The sequence below is a fragment of the Gadus morhua genome, chromosome 2 (genome assembly GCF_902167405.1).
Source record: "Gadus morhua chromosome 2, gadMor3.0, whole genome shotgun sequence".
In the NCBI taxonomy this organism is placed as follows: Eukaryota; Metazoa; Chordata; class Actinopteri; order Gadiformes; family Gadidae; genus Gadus; species Gadus morhua.
In genome coordinates, this window is record NC_044049.1 from 7,177,280 (window position 1) to 7,191,095 (window position 13,816).

Below are 13,816 nucleotides of genomic sequence, written 5' to 3' on the forward strand. Positions count from 1 at the left end.
ACCGAGGGCGCTGAGGGTCTGATTCACTATAGATGCGTTGTCTTCAAGTAGCCAGTCTTTTATTAGCAGCCCAAATTTGGACAATAGAAACAGGAAACATACATCGGAGTGCACCAACAAAAACGGTGGCATATGGTGTGCGTCATGTGGCACTTAAACACTCATGGATATGAAAAGGATTTGTTCCAATTTATTCTGTTGTCGAATGTTTTTACAAGATCAGTTGTAGGCCTACCATACCCCCTCACATAATGGCTGATAATGGTTCCGGTAAATTCTAATTTACATTTGCGTTAAACATTTACAAAAATACTTTGATTAGCTAATACAATTACCACATTGTACAACATCTTCCTGAAATGGACCAATGTGAATCAACATAGATAAGAATAGGTGTAATAATGCCCTTTTGCAAACGGACAGAGATGTTAATGATCCGTATATCAACCAGTGATATTGAACTAGGAAAATATAAATAGTAGATATAATACAAACATACATCAGTCAGCCTGGACAAATAAAGAAAGGCATGTCTAGCCCATGACCCTTCGGTCACCTGGTCCCCTTGGCAACCGGGTCTGCGTGTCTGTCCTCAGAGTATGTGTGTCTGTCCTCAAGGGCTCATATGGCCTTCCAGCGCCAGCAAGAGTGTTGGCAGCATGCCGTCGAGTAGCGCCAGTCCGTCCCAGGAACACCGTAGCCCTCTACCATGGAAAAGAGACAGAGAGATAAGACCGCTTATCAGAGTAGATCTGGAGATAGACGGACAGAACGTATTGCGTTCCGTCTTTTTGGGGGATTATTTACATGAGAGGTTGGGAAATGTTGAAGAATCGATTACCGGTCGTCGAGAATCAAATGTCCGCTTAGTAGCAAGTTTTGGACGTCCGGATATGTGCCAAACACTGTCCGGAGGTCTGCTTCAGGGCAGAAGATGTGCCAATGCTGTTTTCAAAAGAGTGAAAGGGATATTAGATATATGGAATACTACTATGTAACTAATATGTCTATATCTATATAGATACATAAGTAGTAACAGATTATAGTTGTTTATCAAGTCATGTTCATGAAGAAAATTCATCTAACAAATACAAAAAGTTCGGAAATTTACCACCAGTAGACAGGCCAAAATATGTATTTTTAGATATAAAAAGTGCCGCATCACGCCTGACGAACATTGGAGAACCTGCTTTTAGAGCAGCCATCGCCATGGCAACAGCGTTGCAACGTAGCTCTAGTGGCCCTTTACTCTGAGGAGCGGGCGGCCCTACTAATCAATTCACCTGGTGAGCAATGCCCTCTGTCAGCCTCAGCCCCATCGCCAGCACCTCCTCCAACCTGCACGCACACAGACACAGACACACACACACACACACACACACACACACACACACACACACACACACACAGACAGACAGACAGACAGACGCACATACAAAGACACATCCACACACACACAGCCAGACAGACACACACACACACACACACACAAAGACACATCCACACACACACACAGACAGACAGACAGACACACACACACAAGGACACATCCACACACACAGACAGACAGACGCACACACAAAGACACATCCACACACACAGACAGACACACACACACACACACAAAGACACATCCACACACACACAGACAGACAGACAGACAGACAGACAGACACACACACAAAGACACATCCACACACACAGACAGACAGACGCACACACACACACAAAGACACACACACAGGCAGACAGACGCACACATACTTCATGAGAGGACATCACACATCCCTGGATTGTGACTAAGACCCAGACGTGATAGAAAACAGCACTTTAAAGAGTGTTTGCTGGCACAGAGGATACACTCTTCAATATTTAGTCAATGTATTACACACTGCTTAGATGAGCAGTCGGGCTCATTCGGGTTTCATCAGGGGAGGGGACACACACACACACACACACACACACACACACACACACACACACACACACACACACACACACACACACACACACACACACACACACACACACACACACAACTCACAGTCCCAGAGGGCTGGGGAGGGGGATCCTTCTGCGGGTGGCGTGACCCCTGTGCTGGACCTCTTGGATCCAGAAGTCTGGCTCCAAGGTCTGGACCCTGGCCTCCCTGACGGCCCTTCCCTCCTCTAGGGGAGCAAAGCGCCCGTGTGCCCCTGTAGCGTCACAGCGTGGCATGCACTCTTCATTATTGAACATGAATAATAAATCGGATAACCTTCACATATTATGCTACGTAGCTATACACTTAGCTAAATAATGAGTGATGGGTGAAGAGGTATTGGTCTACCTGGGCCCACTCCAATGTACTGCCCACCCTTCCAGTAGTTCATGTTGTGATGGCTGACGGCGTTCTGTAGCATCAGAGAGAGGGTGTCATTACGAGAGCTTGTGCGCCGTGCATGTCAGGTCAACCTAGAAAGTTCTGGGACGGTCCGAGGCGTCCTAACCTCAATTAGCCGCACAAATAAACCCTTTGTAAACTGCAATTCAATTGTATGAACTCCTGGTGGGATAGAAAAACGGTTAAAGGAAGTAAATTGTCCCTTCATAATGAATGACTCATTCGTTGATTGAGTCAGACCTGTTTACTCAAAAGGCGGACAACAGAGATGAAAGAAAAGCCAATCAGAAACCCATTAGGGGCCCACCTAATACGATTCAAACGAGGTGGGTGGTAATCGGAGGGTTATAAGCCAGTTTGGGAATGAAACTGAATTGGGAGTGAAAAACAATTCAAATAATAACCAAACCTATTCATGCGTTTGACCGTATGCTTGGCCGGTTCTCGGCATGGCTCACTACAGTTTAAAGCTTCTGCCGAACGAATACATCTCATGTAATGTGAATTCAAACGGTTGCTTCAGTTGCCCTGTATATCAGACAAAGCAAAGCAGGCACAAAACCCAACAACAGCAGCAAAAGACAAAGCCTCCATCCTCAGAGCCGCCGAGGAGGCGTGGGGAGACTCACACGCCTGGCGAAGTTCGAAACCTCGTACTGCTGGAAGCCGTGCTGGAGGAGAAGCGTCCGGGCAGAGTGGTACATGGCCGCCATCACCTCCTCCGCCGGCAGGGCGAGCTGGCCCTGCTCCACCTGTATTGAAGGACATCTTTAGACAAAGTATGACGGAACCTGGACTTTTTTTTTTATTTGAGCCAGTTGAGTTTTTGCAAAAAGGAAAAGAAAATCTGTGTCATTGTCGCCACAAGGGGCAGAAGTGCTAGACAGCCTTCTGTGGTGGACTGGCCCAGAGTCGCTTTAACAAAGACATGTAAGATACTGTGACAATGATATTGAACCAAACGAAAATGATGACGCTGTAAAAGACAATATAAAAGTTTGTTGTAGGTGACATATTATACCACCACGTGTGATTATCCCTTACAAGCCATTTGAAATCTGCTTCTTCTGACATCACTAGTGGGCGTGTCCACCTAGATGTGTTCTGGATAGATACGTCTACCAGCCTACCCAGTGGACTGTAGCAAAACGTTGCTCATCTATCCAGCACACATATAGGTGGCCACGCCCACTTGTGATGTTAGAATACGCAGATTTTCAAAACGGCTTGCGAGGGCTTATCACACTCACACCGGGTGATAAAAAATGTCCCCTTTAAATCCCAAACGTTAGCGACCTGTTTGAACAGCGCGGTTCCCCGCTCCACCGTCAGCTGGTACAAAGACACGTGGTCGTCGCACACCCTCAAAAGCTCAGATAGCTCCCGCTCCCAGGAGTCCAGGGTCTGGCCGGGCCGCCCGAACATGACGTCCACCGACACACGGCCGGGGCACAGCCGCCGGGCCTCGGCGAGGGTCCGCAAGGCATGCTGGGAGTTGTGGTCCCTGCCCAGGAGTTTGAGATCCTTGTCCTGCAACGACTGGGGGTTCCAAAGAGGGAGGAGTCATGGAATGAGAATATTATTCAGAAATATACTGTGTTTGTATATATTGTGATGTTTAAGATATATTTATGGATGAATTGACAGAAGAAAGAACAATAGGAGACGGCTATCACCTGAACACCGATGGAGAAACGGTTTACCCCCGAACGGTGAAACTCTTCTAACCTGGACATCCCTACTGGGGTCGGGTTGACCTCTATGGTGACTTCAGCGCTGTCTGCCAGACTAGCATGTCTGGATATAGACTCCAAGACCTTCTCAATGGTGGAGGGGTGTGCCAGACTCGGGGTTCCACCACCAAAAAACACAGATGTGATGCTGTAAAAAGAATAGCTGAAATGGGTAGGAGGTACGAGCACCTAAACCATCCCGGGTTCAAGAAGAAAATGACAGTTGATCGGTGAAGGGAAATATGTTTATAATCTGAATTGTCCCACTCCCTATACCTAGACACTTGACTCAGCCGTAGTAACGTTTCCGTCTCCCGCTGAAGGCAGTCAGCCATAATGGAGCTGTTATCAGCTTTGGGGATGTACTTGTTAAAGTTGCAATAGGAGCATCTTCTAAGACAGTAAGGCCACTGCAGTAGGACAAATACATACAAAGGGTAGGAAGATATTTTGAGGACAGCATTTTGAGTACAAAGGAATCGATTCCACATCTCAGAAAAATGACTCATTGTACAAAAGACAAGCATGCGTAACGGGGAGACGTGACTTCTCGACTGCAACTCACATGCACGTATAATGACGCCTCCCCTGAAAGCGGCGAGGGCTGTGCGCTCTCTGTCACTGCAGCTTTTAGCTCACCAGTTGAAACCCTGGTAGAGCAGCGCCTACTGCCGCTTGAAAAAGGGACTGTTATTGTCTTGAAGAACAGTACGCGTTTAATCATGGTCACGTTAGTCATCGTAAAATAACTCTAATTCAACACTTTAATTGGTTTCCTCCTAGAGCCGCACCCACATGCGTCATTTGTCTATCTCACAATCACATTCCGGTTAACTTGTGCCATTACGGCATAGCATCAGTCATGCTTCATCCCTCGCAAAGTAAAACGAATGAAGTAAGCGATCAACTAGCGCACAACATGTCCTCTAGTTTCACGGCTGCACCAACTAGGAGGAAGTAAACATGGTAACTTCCGCTTTGGTTATTCCCAACGTTGACCACGACGTAGTGCTGTTGTTCATATTTACTGTCATGCTGCTGAAGGTAGTACATATGTTAGGTTGACATTATGGTCACATAATCACATTAGGTCACAACATGTGTATACAAATAAGAATATTTAAATGTTTATCTATCTGTTATATTACAATTATGTGTGCATAATCAACTAATTAGTATATACTGTAAGGCAATATTTACTAACCCTTCCCTTGGATTAAACATCAGTAGTTCATTACGGACAGCCAAATCCTACAAAGACACTGCTCTGTTATTTGAAAAACTAATATAGGGTGAGGAACTATGCAAACCCTTTGCATAGTGCATAACTGACCCAATGAGCTATTGATTTCCCTGGCAAAACATTGTCTAGCTGGTAGATTGAAGTCAAATAACCTTGGAAAAGGCCTGTGAAATGTGTTATGAAATAGTCATATAACTTCCGTCATAGCCACACCAGTGTTTGGTGTAGCACTGTTCCCATGTATTCTGACGTTGTTGTAAATGACATGTTTAACTGTTATCTGATGTCATAAAAAAAAGAAGAAAAAAAAGGGTCTGCCCTCACTGCCAGCATTCTGCCCGAGGTCATTTTCCATCAAAACTGATCACCCTCTGACCAATCACCAGACTGAGAGAGAGACAGAGAGAGAGAGAGAGAGAGAGAGAGAGAGAGAGAGAGAGAGAGAGAGAGAGAGAGAGAGAGAGAGAGAGAGAGAGAGAGAGAGAGAGAGAGAGAGAGAGAGAGAGAGAGAGAGAGAGAGAGAGAGAGAGTGTGACAAGCACACAAAGAGAGATAATGAGATAGGGAAAGATATAGTCATTTATTTACATCCATGGAAATTCTACATGCAACAGCTTTGTGAGGGACTTCAAAGGATTTAACCATAACCCACACTAAACAATAGCATCTATCAGCTATAAATATACCCAAAGGATAAAAGAAAGAAGGGTGAGTTTCCCCTTGTTTTATTGAACCGGTAAGATATTACATAAAAAGGACTCAATAAGTTTTAAATCTCGGTACATTCAGTGCGGACGCCCAAATTTAATAATAACTATTTTGCTGAGTAACTAAAGTAGTTAACTGTTGATACTCGGAAAGAAATGATTTCAGTTTGACTGTATCAGGTTAAGAATAACCCTGTTTCCCTCTGGCAGCGCCGGCTATGGAACTACGGCTCCTGGTGATCGGAAGCAACGGTCCAGCTCAGTTCCAACTGACCAACGCCATCCTTGGGAGGGAGGAGTTCTCCAAGGCGGTCACCGGCATTCCCTCCAGCATGAAGAACACGGGACAGCTGGCCGGGCGGCGGGTGGCCGTGATCAACGGTCCGAACATCTACACCAAGGACATCACCGAGGCCAAGAGGAAGATGGAGCTGAAGAGGTCAAAGTGCTTGTGCGTGCCGGGCCCCCACGCCCTGCTCGTGGCCTTCGACCTGGAGCAGATCTCCCTCAACGACATCCAGATGCCCAAGCTGGTGACCAAGCGCTTCGGGGTGAACTGCCTGCGTCACTGCATGGTGCTGCTGGCCTACGAGGGTCCCCTGGAGGGCGGCGCCCTGGACGACCGGGTGCTGCGCAGCGACTGGCACCTGAAGGAGCTGGTGCAGAAGTTCGGAGGGCGCTACCACGTGTTCAGCAAGAACTGGAGGGACGACCGGCGGGACGTGGAGTTCCTGCAGAAGGTGGAGTGGATGGTGGCGTCGGGCGGGGGCAGCTTCTTCTCCAGCAGGACCTTCCAGCGGGCGGAGTCCAGCGTGAGGAAGGAGGAGACGCGGATCAGGAGGCAGCGGGCGGCGGAGATGGAGAGGGCCGGCGAGGAGCTGGAGCAGCGCTTCAGCGGGGAGGAGCTGCAGCGGCAGCGGCAGGTGTACGACTACGTGGTCGGGGCGGAGATCCGGGCCGAGGCGGAGATGGACAACGGCTGGCTCAGGACTTCCCTTGCCAGGGGGCTGGGCACCGGCCTGGCCGTGGGGGCCATGATGGGCGCGCTGGTCGGGGCCGTGGAGGGTCCCGGGGGCATGGTCCTGTACGGGATCATAGGAGGCGCGGTGGGGGGCGCCGCCGGGGGGGCCGCCCAGGTTGCCATTGACAACCTGGAGGACAGAGTGGCCCCCGCGGCCAGGCTCAACTTCAACTCCATCTTCATCAACCGGTTCTTCCCCTCGGCCCGGGGGTGACGCGGAGCAGCCGCCGTCGTTTAGGATTTGTGAATCGAACCACCAAATGGAAAGGAATGTTTATATCACGTGCTTTCAGTGCTTGAATTGCTGTAGGATTTTGTACCAACACAGCTAACGAAATTGTATATGAAAACTAAGTCTGCCTTACTGTCTTTCAAGTACTTGATGAGTGATAAGTACATGTTAATATGACCGTTGCAGAGTTACACAGAGCAAACTTCCTTTAGGTATCATTTGTTAAGCGAAAACAACATACAATCAACAACAAGGTATACTCAAGCATTGCATACAAATAACCAAACACTGCACTACGAACGCAATAAATAAATGATTATCTGTTGAACTATGTCTCCTTGGCCGTTTCTTTCTTCAAAGTCCTCCATTTCCTGGTGTCGGGCTATATACCTGTGTACCTTCCCTTAGATGCCCTGATAATGTTCAGGGTGGAGCCTGAATGGGCTGCCATTGTCTACGTCGCTGGTTTCCTGCCCACACTACAGCTAACTACACCTGTCTCACGAGCCGTCTAGGAGTTAATACAGAGAACACAGCGTCCTACGCTGAACACAGTTTAGTGTTTGGGTGAGGACACCTTGATAGGTAAGTCAAGTACTTTTCTTTAGTTACAGCTACAGCATTCCTTTGAATAAATTGTTTAAGTTTTAAAAGAAGGTTTTTTGCAGGCCTTTCATATTGAGAACACATTACCAGGGCGTAGGGTTTAACGGTTAATGTTCCCATTATTATAGAAATGACCCATCTCAGCTAAGTCTTTCGAAAAAGAACATTCACACGAAGTGGGAAGAGTTATGCTATGTTATGGCTGCTGTTTTGTTTAGGAATCTGTGTCTAAGTGACGCAACACACTATTTGTAGCTACCTGTTCTACTGCATGCTTTTCATTATACCTCTGTTGATAAGATGTATATTCTGTATACACATAAGTTTGTTATTTAACACATTTAGAAATGTAGTCAATAGCAGTGATTTAGCTTAGAGAGGTTGATGACATTCAACAAGGAAACAAGAAATAAGAGAGAATACAACCCTTTGAATAGTTTTTGGTTGCATAACACAAGGTGTCCTGTTTCTCTCATTGTGGGAGTAACTGTGTTGAATAGAGAGAAGACCAATTTAAATAGGAGAAAATCTCTGTTTCAATGTTTACAGCTCTCCTTCTCCAAGTACAGGCCAAGGACAGTCCTAAAATAGAACCTATACTATTGTACTATACACAAGGTATAGTGCAAGCTTATAGCTGCTATCTAGTCATAAGGCAGCTGTACTACTTTACTATTCTTCTATATTATTGTATTATTGAATTGTAGACATTTGTATAAACGTTAGTTTAAGATTTGCTCAACTTGCTCAATCTGCATTTATTGTTTGCATTTATTGTAATTGAGAATTCCTACCAGAGTATTGTTCAATCTTCGATGGAGTTTCAGTCCATAGTTTTATTTAATTTGTATTCGAGTATGTAAACATACGTTGTCTTACAGCACTGTAATTGGTTAGAGAACGGTCTTCTGTGTAAATATGTCACTTTGCATGATACGCATAATGTAATTCTATACACTTTGACATCTGTATTTCAAGACCTTTGTTTCTGGGGTTCTTTTTCCTTCAGAGCATGGCGTCTACCGTCAGCCTACTCAGTGAGAAGTCCTTCCTGTGCTTTCTGTGCAGAGATGTCTTCATCAATCCCGTCACTATTCCATGCGGACACAGTTTCTGCAAAACCTGTCTCTGCCATTCTTGGTCCAAGCACCAGTCCACCTTCTGCCCACAGTGTAAAAGAGTGTTTTCCACAAGGCCGGACCTTAGTATCAACAGAATCCTCGCAGATGTGTCTGAGAACTATAGGAAAAATCGGCCGCTGAAGCCACCCGTTGAAAAAGTTGTACGTATTCCTCCTCATTGGTCTAGGAAATTATCACAAAAAACTAAATTACATGTCATCAGGGAATTAGTTAAATGTATGTCTTGCTTTCACACACACAGGAAGCGAATGTTGGGCAAATGATTCAGGAAAGGCAGCACAAGATAGAGAGGTTGAAGTATTCGGTCCAGCTCCTAAAGGTTTGTTCTCCACATCCATCCATACTTGACATGTTGTGAGGCCTTAAATCCTACAGGATTAGCATTAATCCATAATGTTGGCCTGTCCACTCAGACCTCTTGTCTCAGAGAGGTGCGAGAGAGCCAGAAGGTGTTTTCCGCTCTGGTCCATTCCATGGAGAAGAGCCACAAGTGGGTGGTGGCCGCCATCGAGGAGCGAGAGCAGGAGGAGGAGAGGAAAGTGGAGATGCTGATCCATGATCTGGAGCAGGAGATCAGACAGCTGAGGAGCCAGGAGCAGAGAAAGGAGGCCCTTAAATACGGTTCTCAGGTTCTTCATACTAGCGAAAACGACGATGCGGAACCCGACGTGCCATCGGTATTGATACTAGATTCTGGATGATGCAACACCTACCCCCTTTGGTGCTGACGGCCATTTTACAGTTGTACTTTCTTTCTTGTTTCTCGACAGTGTGCGTCTCTTACTATTTGCCCCACTGATATGAAAGACTGGTCGAAGGTTACCATGGAAACCGACCCTTGCGTTGCCATCACCAGGAGAGCTCTTTCTGAGATGATGGATATGCTAAAGGAAGAGGTTAATCGACTGTCAAAATCTGGTCAGTAATATGGATCTCTTCACTAATCACAAAGCCATTACTAAGTACATAGTATTAGTTGCATTTTACAAGTTTACCAATTCCTTTCCTTCCTTTGCAGAACTTAAGAGAATACAGAAATACACAGGTATGTGGGATGTAATCGTCTATGTAGGATTCATTCTCCCTCAACTGTATCTCCAGACTTTTGAGACGATCACTCAATTTCCTTTCGATCACAGCGGATGTCAACCTGAGTCCGAAGACGGCGCACCCCTCGCTCTCCATCTCAGAGGACAGGAAGCAGGTGAGACACACGGACAAGCTCCAAGAGGTGCCGGACAACCCCAAGAGGTTCGACCGCGTGGCCAACATCCTGGGCAGGGAGAGTTTTGGCGCCGGCCGGTACTACTGGGAGGTGGAGGTGGGGGACAAGTTGGAGTGGAGCATCGGCGTGGTACGACAGACCGTCAACAGGAAGGGGAAGTTCACCGTCTGCCCGGCCAACGGCTTCTGGACTCTGAGCCTCAAGCCCGGAGGCCAGTACGTCGCCAACAGCTCACCGCCCGCGGTGGTGGGCGTGGAGGAGAAGCCCAGGAAGGTGGCTGTGTTTTTGGACTACGGAGAGGGCCACGTGTCCTTCTACTGCGTGGAGAGCGGGGTGCACATGTTCACATTCAGGGACAGCTTCACAGACAGACTCCATCCGTTCTTCAGTCCCGGTCGCCTACACGGAGGCCGGAACGCCGCGCCTCTTGTCGTCACCTCCAGCTGTTGCAGCATCTGAACCTCTTATGTAAGACGACTGAAAATGATCCCTTTTTATACGACTGAATTGTTTTCACTGTACTTTTCTTGTTAAATGTGCCTCCAATTGTTCTTTGTAAATTATTCAGGTTAGTCATTGAACGTCGCATGGGCACAACAATTAAAAAGAATTACCATCGGGAGCTCTGCTTGCAGTGTGTGATACTTGTACACCAAAGCAATGAAGGCCGTGACTCCCCTTTCATCGAAGCCAGGAGCCAAGGGCAATAAAAATACGCAAGATGAAAAGAAGAGAATGGGGAGAAATGTCAAGCATGCCCGAGAGTAAAACCGAGATGAAAAAGTGGAGAGAATAAGATGGGGTGGGTGGCTGGGTTGGTTGGGGTTGCAGAGTGGGATAGGGGCTGCCAGTGAAGCTGAGGTGGTGCTGGTGGGGAGGGAGGGAGGGAGGGCGGCGAGCAGAAGCGAGGGCACAGCGGAACAGCAGGGCATTGTGTTGGTACACCAGGCACTGGGAGACACATTCAGATATATTCACTTATTCACACGCTGACACGGGCGTGCACACGAGCGCGTGCTTCTGCCCACTGCCACACAGACTTCCAGTGGCATCTGGGAGGGCAGCCTCCCTCCCCAGTCCATTGCTGGGTGTTGAAGCTGACTGTGCCTCTCCATCACCTGACCCTCACCAGAGCCAGACCGTCCGAAGCGCTCTTCCTTGGCTCGCCTTGGGGGAATAAGGTGAATACTTTGGGCGTTAGTGTCCAAGAGCGCCGCTCATTGAAGAACGAAAAGGAAGACGAAGACCTGTGGACCACTTCCAAAGGGTGACGAGAGTGAGTTGATGCTGTTCCTTTGGTCATGACTACTTTGGTGTCCGTTGTGGGTGTTGGTATCTCCACAAGTTTCAGGAAGGAAATAGGGGAAACTTAAACATTATTATCACTCAGGATCGTCTGTACTGATGGGGAATAGTTAGAATTTTAATAGAAGTTGTATAAATTATTTGACATCTGACCAATTATTTTATCTCGATCTCGACAAAACATAGACAAATATCGGCCGTTCTGGATACTTGAATCTGTTAAACTTATTGTTGTCATTACTTAATACTCATTAATTTGTTACATATACAAGTAATAGGTTGGTAAGTATATGTACTACTACAATGAGCACTACCAGTATATTAAATAGTGATACATAGGAATGCACCTGTCTGTGCTTCCCTTTGTTAAACCATAATAACGGTGTAGCCTTTGGTGAAGTGGTCTGCTGTTGGAGTATAAGCCGTTTTCATTTTACAGTAGCGGTAAAAGACGCAGTGCTAACTTCACGGCCTCCGGGCCCACTCCACGGGCCGTCATGAAAGCTGCTTGTGTTCAGAATGTCCTCATGTTTTTCTGAGATAATCCACTCACCGAGCAAGGCGTAGCTCTACACCCACAGCTGTGTCAAAGAGAGCCATTCTCTGCTACTCATTGGAATCCTCTCGCCACGGGCCTCCCAACATGTTTCCTACAAGTATTTATGATAACTATATGCATCCATGAAGGGCTTCGATGCGTTGGTCATTCAATGGTAATTGTAGTAGACAGAGGGGTGAATTCATGTTTCAATTATTTTGGGTGGCTGGTGGTGTTTGCCTGACGTAGTATAGTTAAATACACAATAGTGATGACCGATTGTATTGTTTGTCTTTCAGGTTGCTCGGCCGCTGTCTGCTTTCACAGCTGTCTTCCCATCACGGCATCGACCCTCACCACACAACGGGAGCCTCATCTGGTTGGAAGTAGACTTTGTCCCCGCGAAGGAGAAAAGACACTGATCCCACATCACCAGCTGCCTCCGTCCGACTCCGACAACAGCGATCACCATGGCGACCACGGGTATGCAGCTGCTCGGCCTGATCATGGCCATCGTGGGCTGGGTGTGCGGGGCGATCGTGTGCACCATGCCGCTGTGGCGCGTCACCGCCTTCATCGGGAACAACATAGTGACGGCGCAGATCATCTGGGAGGGCCTCTGGATGACCTGCATCGTGCAGAGCACTGGGCAGATCCAGTGCAAGGTGTACGACAGCATGCTCGCCCTGCCCAGCGACATGCAGGCGGCCCGCGGCCTCACGGTCCTCTCCATCATGCTTTGCGGCGTGGCGCTCTCCCTGGGCGTGGTGGGCGTCAAGTGCACCAAGTGCATCGGCGTCAACAGCCTCAAGGCCCGCATCTCCCGCATCTCCGGCATCATGTTCGCCATCGCGGGCTTCCTGTACCTGGTGCCCATCTGCTGGACGGCCCACTCCATCATCAGGGATTTCTACGACCCGCACGTGGCGGCGCCGCACAAGCGAGAGCTCGGCCCGGCGCTGTACATTGGCTGGGGGGCGTCCGCTCTGCTGCTCATCGGGGGTTCTCTGCTCTACGCCGGGTCGAGTCCCCCGGGCATGCCCGGCTCGCCCACCTTCAGCAGTGGGGAGAGCAGCCCCCGCAGAGGCCCTGCCTCACAGGTTAAAGGCTACGTCTAAACTCTGTTAATATCACCCCTTTTCTCTGACTCTATCCGCCTCTCTCTCTCTCTCTCTCTCTCTCTCTCTCTCTCTCTCTCTCTCTCTCTCTCTCTCTCTCTCTCTCTCCCTCCCTCTCCCTCTCCCCCTCCCTCTCTCTCTCTCTCTCTCTCTCTCTCTCTCTCTCTCTCTCTCTCTCTCTCTCTCTCTCTCTCTCTCTCTCTCTCTCTCTCTCTCTCTCTCACAACCAATGATAAACCTTCCTTACCACCTTGATATCTCTTCTTTTAATGCTACGATATTTAATGTTACTCCATTTTTTTGTTTAAGTTATTTTAAAATGCCATTTCAATGTTATTTTGGGGATTTTATCTCATGTTATTTCATACCCTGTGACTTTAGATAACCTTTTTTTTTTTTTTTGCTCTGTCAGATGGTGGAAAAGTACAAATAAAAAATCAGTCTTTCAGATCCTACACTGAAAAATGCTGTGTGTTCTTGTTCCTTGACATACGTTAATTTGATTACAACCCAAGTAGCAGTTCCATTATTTGTGAGTAATAGCTTGTTTCATTCAAAATAAT

The 13,816-nt window shown here is 47.6% G+C and overlaps 3 protein-coding genes across 3 annotated transcripts; 2 read left to right on the forward strand and 1 right to left on the reverse strand.

The window, feature by feature from the left end:
* Positions 1–42: 42 nt before the first annotated feature.
* Positions 43–5,081, reverse strand: rsad1 (radical S-adenosyl methionine domain containing 1). Its single transcript, XM_030346213.1, has 10 exons — positions 4,682–5,081; positions 4,393–4,526; positions 4,060–4,264; positions 3,680–3,922; positions 3,013–3,135; positions 2,330–2,393; positions 2,045–2,195; positions 1,284–1,338; positions 842–945; positions 43–704 (listed from the first exon to the last, which is right to left on the reverse strand). The coding sequence occupies exons 1-10, from the start codon at positions 4,853–4,855 to the stop codon at positions 614–616; spliced, it is 1,344 nt and encodes a 447-aa protein (XP_030202073.1). The 5' UTR covers positions 4,856–5,081; the 3' UTR covers positions 43–613.
* Positions 5,082–5,901: 820 nt separating this feature from the next.
* Positions 5,902–10,914, forward strand: LOC115532948 (E3 ubiquitin-protein ligase TRIM39). Its single transcript, XM_030343066.1, has 8 exons — positions 5,902–6,067; positions 6,277–7,298; positions 8,935–9,207; positions 9,309–9,386; positions 9,481–9,744; positions 9,838–9,985; positions 10,086–10,112; positions 10,207–10,914. Exons 2-8 carry the CDS (start codon positions 6,285–6,287, stop codon positions 10,749–10,751), a joined length of 2,349 nt encoding a protein of 782 aa, XP_030198926.1. The 5' UTR covers positions 5,902–6,067; positions 6,277–6,284; the 3' UTR covers positions 10,752–10,914.
* A 324-nt stretch (positions 10,915–11,238) lies between these two features.
* On the forward strand, positions 11,239–13,345 carry cldnk (claudin k). Its single transcript, XM_030346214.1, has 2 exons — positions 11,239–11,568; positions 12,435–13,345. Exon 2 carries the CDS (start codon positions 12,606–12,608, stop codon positions 13,251–13,253), a length of 648 nt encoding a protein of 215 aa, XP_030202074.1. The 5' UTR covers positions 11,239–11,568; positions 12,435–12,605; the 3' UTR covers positions 13,254–13,345.
* Positions 13,346–13,816: the final 471 nt, after the last annotated feature.